This window comes from Vigna radiata, chromosome 1 (genome assembly GCF_000741045.1).
Source record: "Vigna radiata var. radiata cultivar VC1973A chromosome 1, Vradiata_ver6, whole genome shotgun sequence".
Lineage (NCBI taxonomy): Eukaryota > Viridiplantae > Streptophyta > Magnoliopsida > Fabales > Fabaceae > Vigna > Vigna radiata.
In genome coordinates, this window is record NC_028351.1 from 20,417,831 (window position 1) to 20,424,309 (window position 6,479).

The 6,479-nt window shown below is 34.4% G+C and overlaps 1 protein-coding gene across 2 annotated transcripts; it reads left to right on the forward strand.

Moving 5' to 3' along the window:
- Positions 1–359: 359 nt before the first annotated feature.
- Positions 360–4,668, forward strand: LOC106766026 (protein DETOXIFICATION 54). Of its 2 annotated transcripts, XM_014650792.2 has the most exons (4): positions 360–583; positions 831–921; positions 1,220–2,107; positions 3,888–4,668. In XM_014650792.2, the coding sequence occupies exons 2-4, from the start codon at positions 865–867 to the stop codon at positions 4,464–4,466; spliced, it is 1,524 nt and encodes a 507-aa protein (XP_014506278.1). In that variant the 5' UTR covers positions 360–583; positions 831–864; the 3' UTR covers positions 4,467–4,668. The 2 variants fall into 2 exon arrangements, with proteins under 2 accessions (XP_014506278.1, XP_022641697.1); XM_022785976.1 differs by lacking the exon at positions 360–583 and having other exon boundaries at positions 594–921.
- Positions 4,669–6,479: the final 1,811 nt, after the last annotated feature.

Sequence of the window (6,479 nt, forward strand, 5' to 3'; positions counted from 1 at the left end):
CAAAATTTATTTAACTATGGACAAAAATAAAATAAAATAATAGAATAACCCATAACACTAAAAGACTCACTAAACTCAATTTCTCTTTTTCCCTCCTTCACTCTTACCAAAAAACACACTTTTTCTGCTACAATTATGATAATAAAGTTTCATAACCCACTTTCCCTCTTCATATATCTTTTCATATCTCTCAACCTTGGACTCTCTTGGACGCCGCCACAAACATAACAAGTTTGTATCCATTTCCATCTTTCCTATATATATACTCAGGGTCACACATCATCCAAAAGCATATTATTATTCTCCCTATTCTTATTATTGTGACAATACTATATTAGTATTGCATTATTTTTATTATTGACTTTACTTTTTAAGTTTGATTTTTTAATACTTGACAAGCTGTAATTAGTGAAAGATTGAACCTTTTTTAATTCTTGAGCCATACTATTACCACTCTGCTGGTTATGTTCATGTTGCTCTACTTAAATCCTCCATTTCCCTCATAGTTCTTCTTTCTAGTCACACACCTTTTGCCTTACCCTTTTTCAGTTCTTAGAGAGAAGGAGCATAAGAGGAGGAAAAGGTTGGTTGGATGTTTTGGTTGTTACATACAGCATGCCCTTTCTCATTCTTGATGCTTGCTATCATGGGATAATAGATTATGATATATATGATAGTGAAACATTGTAGAAGCTATTTTTGTTTTTTCCATCTCCTTTTCTTGCCCCTCTCCCCCTATGTGCTGCTACTACTACTATTGCTCACTAGGTGTTGTCAAAAAAAGTAGTCTTCTCTTCTTCACCACTGTTTGATTCACCACCCTTTTGCAGAACAACAAACAACACATAATATTGGTCAAGAAGAATGGGAGACAACAAAGATCAGGATTTCTTTTCCCACAAATTTCCCACAACCTCTCAGGTAAACTCATGTTGCTACTTCTCTGTGCATTTGCAAGAAAAAATGATGACTTTTTTTCTTTTCAAGAATCTCTATCATTCATAATACTGTTATAATATAAAGATGATTGACAAGTTTTAAACAATAGTTGATGACCGGGATTTTGGTTACAACTTGAAGGATTTTGGACTGGTGGTATTTAATCCATGTAATTTTCACAGTATGAAGCAACTGTAACTGTAATCTAAAACCTTGATCATTGTTTTAAAACAAGCTTATCCTTCTCATTTATGTTGTAATGATATGATGTTGCAAGTAGGTGGTGGAAGAGATGAAGGAGCTGTGGGGCATGGCTCTACCTATCACAGCTATGAATGTGTTGGTGTTTGTGAGGGCAGTGGTTTCTGTTCTCTTCTTGGGTAGGCTTGGAAGCCTAGAGCTAGCAGGTGGTGCACTTTCCATAGGCTTCACCAACATAACAGGGTACTCTGTTCTTGTGGGTCTTGCATCAGGCCTAGAACCTGTGTGCAGCCAAGCCTATGGTAGCAAAAACTGGGACCTCCTCTCTCTATCTCTCCAACGCATGGTCCTAATCCTTCTCATGGCAATCATTCCCATAAGTCTTCTCTGGCTGAACCTTGAGAGGATCATGCTGTTCATGGGCCAAGACAGTGCCATAACAGGAATGGCATCAATCTACTGTTTCTACTCTCTACCAGACCTTTTAACAAACACCTTGCTCCAACCATTAAGGGTTTTTTTAAGGTCCCAAAAGGTGACCAAACCTTTGATGTATTGCTCCCTTGTAGCAGTGTTGTTCCATGTTCCACTGAACTACTTGTTGGTGGTGGTGATGGAGCTGGGGGTGCCCGGGGTGGCCATGGCTTCTGTGATGACCAATCTGAACATGGTGGTGCTTATTGCAGGGTATGTGTGTGTGTGCAGGAAGAGGGAGATGGCGTTGAAGTGGGGATGTGGAGGGGGAGTGGTGGCTAGTTTGTGTTCTGGGTTGGGGCAGTTGATGGAGTTTGCTGTGCCTAGTTGCCTTATGATATGTTTAGAGTGGTGGTGGTACGAGATTGTGACTGTGCTGGCTGGGTACTTGCCACGTCCAACACTGGCTGTGGCTGCCACTGGTATTCTGATTCAGACAACTAGCATGATGTACACTGTCCCCATGGCACTTGCAGGGTGTGTTTCTGCCAGGGTAAGTCTCTCTACACTATACACTTTATCCTATTATTTTATTTCTTCAAAAATGAATCATGAATACTCATGCCATGTGTCTCCCTACACCTTGTCATGACTCTCCCTACACCTAGAGAGAGGGGTTGAGATTGTCTCTAGTCAAAATCAAAATTTTGCACATTCAAGAGCTTTAACTGGATCTTCATCTCTGTGTAAGTGAAAACTAGATTGTAGTTTATGAGAAGTAGAGAGAGTGAGAAAAAAACCCAAAGATGTCCATTGAGTTTATGCAGTAGACAGGTGTTCATTTATCACTGCTATATTTTATTCAACATAATGTTGACAGGAGAAAAAGAAAACTTTTTTGACCATGTTGGGTTTTTGTTTTTATCCTAGTTTGAGTGGTTCATAGTTCAGTTTTTACTTTTTTTTAACCAGTTCGGTTGGTTGAGACAGGGAAGATAGGGACAGGAGAGTGATGGGAAGAGTGCAGTTAGCTTGGCTGGGTTGTTTTCCCCCCTTTTTCTGTCTGTGTGATTTGGTGTTAGAATTTTTGAGGAGGAAGGAACCATTTACTTTTAGCAATTTGGCTTATTAGAAGGGTTTGAAGTCAAAATAGCAGGGATAAGTTCAAATCTGCATTTTCTTTTTGGTTTTAAATTTAATGCATGTGGCCAATCATAAATGGTGGTTAACACCATGAAAGGTTAGTCTCTTAGCTTGAAGAGAATGTTAATTGGTCTAAAGCCACATTTTACTTCATTTAACCTTTTTTGTTTGCTTGCTGTATCTGGCTAAATTGGAAGTGTTCTTTTATTATGTTATTTCTATTTTTGTTTAACTAAACACTTAAATCAAACATAATAATATCCATTGACAACACATATTTGGAAGGCATTAAGTGGCATTCATCCACACATGCATTTTAACTCTACTCTTCAAAACAATCCTAAACAAACCACTAAGCATAGCTTTAACCTTTTGAGGCAAGGACAAATCATTCTTTAATAAAAATAATAAGTTCTATTTTTCCTTTCAGTCTTCACAGTTTTACTGATTTGTCTAAGATGATGATGATAAATAACAATAATGATGATGATGATAATGTGATTGACAAATTCTCTCTGTTTGCACTGTTATGATGGTTTGTTAGAGTGATCAGAAATCAGTGGCAACCTTAGGTTTATTCACTTTATCTATCTGATCAGATACAATTTACAGTACAGCCTAAGTGTCTCATCTTTTATTCTTTTGGAGCTAAACTTGAATCCCTTGGTTTTGTGCTTGCTGAGGAATAAATTTGTTGCATGATTGCTTCAAGTACATGGACCCAGTTAGGTCACACTTGCAATTTGACAGGACAAAACTAAAACTAATTAATTACTTCTGAGTAAGTGCAATTCCCTTAGGCTTGCATACAAGGGCCATCATGGATTTCCATTTGACCAAATAATTTAACCATCAAATCTCCCTATGACTCCACCATTTCTGTGGGACCCTTCAAACTAGTTGGTACTGATAACATATCTTGGTACATTTCTGTTTGCTCCAAAAGTTAACTTGCACAAAACTTTGGTATGATGCACCTTTTGAATCACACCCATGTGAAATTTGCCATGAAGTACTTACAAGAATATGGCTAGGGTGTGTTTGGTTTTCTGGGGTGTTTTAAACTTATTCTTTTATAAGTTTATCAAGTTCAAACTTTTGCAAAGTTGAGTTTAATGTATATATATTTATACTTCTCAGAATCCAAACATGTGATTAACAATTTCAAATTTTGAATGCAATTAATGCAGGTAGGGAATGAGCTTGGAGCTGGAAAACCATACAAGGCAAAGCTAGCAGCAATGGTTGCATTAGGATGTGCATTTGTGATAGGCTTCATCAATGTGACATGGACTGTGATATTAGGTCAAAGATGGGCCGGGCTTTTCACCGATGATGAGCCAGTCAAAGCCTTGGTTGCCTCAGTGATGCCAATTATGGGCCTGTGTGAGCTTGGGAACTGCCCACAAACCACGGGCTGTGGGATTCTGCGTGGCACAGCACGGCCTGGTGTGGGGGCCCATATAAACCTGGGCTCATTCTACTTCGTGGGCATTCCGGTGGCGGTGGGTCTGGCATTTTGGTTCAAGGTTGGGTTCAGTGGGCTTTGGTTTGGGCTTCTGTCTGCCCAGGTGGCATGTGCAGTGTCAATCATGTATGTGGTGTTGGTGAGGACTGATTGGGAAGCTGAGGCCCTGAAGGCTGAAAAGCTCACAAGGGTGGAAATGGGAAGTTGCAATGGGCTTAGGAACAAGGAGAGTGAGAAAGATGAGGAAATGAAAAGGTTGTTGGGAAATGGAAATAGGAACAACAAAGATGACATTTGCTAAGAAAAAAGAAACCACACCGCAGTTAAGGAGTGACAACAGTTATGACATTAAGATTTTGTTTGTTGGGAAGATCAAATGGGGTTGGAGGCTTGTCAATGGTTCCTTTATGATAATTTTGAGGAGGGCTTATCTTGTTTTCATTTGCTTGAAAAACTGAATCTAATCTTCTTTTAATATCAATTGTTACATATTTTCTAAGGTAGATAGTGAATTAGATCTTTAAACTAGTTTTTGAAAAAGGAAAAGAAAAAATATAATATAGTGTTTTTTTATAATATACCAGTTTATTTTTAACACTACAATTTAATAATAGATGGTTTTTTCATTTATTATTAAATTAGTCTTTAAATTACAATTTAAAAAAAGATAAAAAGAAGAGACATATGGTGTTATAAAATAGTAAAATTAGTGTATTATTTCTTAGTTGTATTTTATTTATATATCAATTGTGTTTTATTATTATTTCTCTTTTGTTAAATACAATGGTTCTTACTTTAATTCTCATATAAATCATCATATCTATTCATTTCTATTTTACTAATTTATTTTACTAATTTCCTAAGTAAATTCAATTCTTACTTAATTATATGTAATCTTATATTAATGAAAATGAATCAGACATTATCATAAATATATAAATATTCAAATAAAATTATAAGCAAAAAGTCTATTTTTTTTTGTCAATTTTGTTTAATTCGAGATATATTTTTTTCATGTTTAATTTGATTTCGAAATTTATAATTTATGTTCAATTTAATTATTTTTCATAACATTGTCTAAATTGTTATTGACAAATTATATACTTCAGTAATGTTTGAATGAATGGTCAAATTATTGCTTACATGACCGTCCTACATAGTGAGAAGGTAGTGTTTGAATAAGCAATTGAATGGTCGCATACTTAGTCGTCTTATATAGTGAGAATTGCTTATGCTGTCATCGGACCACGTTGTTAATTACTATTGAAGTCACCATCGGAGCAGTTTCCTTCATTCACCATCTTGACACATCAAATTTCACCACTTTCATAACTGCTCACCGATCAAGAGGAATCATAAACCATCTTGCACCACCAACATTTTCATGTTATCTCCTCCACTCGTACTTCAAAGCATAGTAAACCTTTAGTACAAAATGCGAATCCATTTTCTTGAAGTCCCTAATTGCAAATCACACCTAACACATCCAGAATCGAACCACCACAAAACGAAAACAACGACAAATCACCAACAAATAATAGTGCAAGCAGAGTTCAACCGTTGAACTCTAAATCACCTCATAAGATGAACCACCTCACGAATGTAATTCACTGCAAGCAATCAATTATTACAAGAACATCAATGTCAAATTTTAAACCTAAAAAACAAATTAAACAAAGTTGAGAAAAATAGAAAAAAATATTTAAACCTAAAAAAATATACATTTTAATAATTTAAGACGTTATATAAGAAAGAATATTATATATATATATATATATATATATATATATATATATATATATAACTAAATAATATCTTCAAATACTAATTTATTAGTTACCTCACTTATTTTTCATTTATAATTTTTAAGCATATGTTCAGAATAATATTTTGCATATGTTAAGAATAAAATATTTTTTTTCAATTTTCACACTAATAAATATTTGATTGAAATTTAAGAGAATTCATTAAAAATTAATTTGCTTGAATATAAAAGTTTTCGTATAAAAAATATAAAGCATATATTTGTATATATTCACCCTAAAGGAATCTATTATTTACCAGTCTCTTATTTCCAAACCAATTTTAATATTAAAAGGATAATGATATTTGATAATATTTATTGATAATATTATTATTTACATGTTATTATTTGAATGATTTAAACTTATTTGACAATCAATAATAATTATAAAAATTAATATAAACTAATCACAACCTAACACAGTATTAAAATGTGGTAAAAAAATGTATCGGAAATTTTTTGTTTGCTAACAACTGAAAAGCAAAATTTTGGTTTCGGTGTTGTGATGGA

Bases quoted from the DNA above. Each gene is read 5' to 3' on its own strand.
- LOC106766026 (XM_014650792.2), top strand. From the start codon at position 865: ATGGGAGACAACAAAGATCAGGATTTCTTTTCCCACAAATTTCCCACA. The intron at 922-1,219 runs GTAAACTCATGT...TGTTGCAAGTAG, and splicing joins AATTTCCCACAACCTCTCAG to GTGGTGGAAGAGATGAAGGA. The intron at 2,108-3,887 runs GTAAGTCTCTCT...CAATTAATGCAG, and splicing joins CAGGGTGTGTTTCTGCCAGG to GTAGGGAATGAGCTTGGAGC.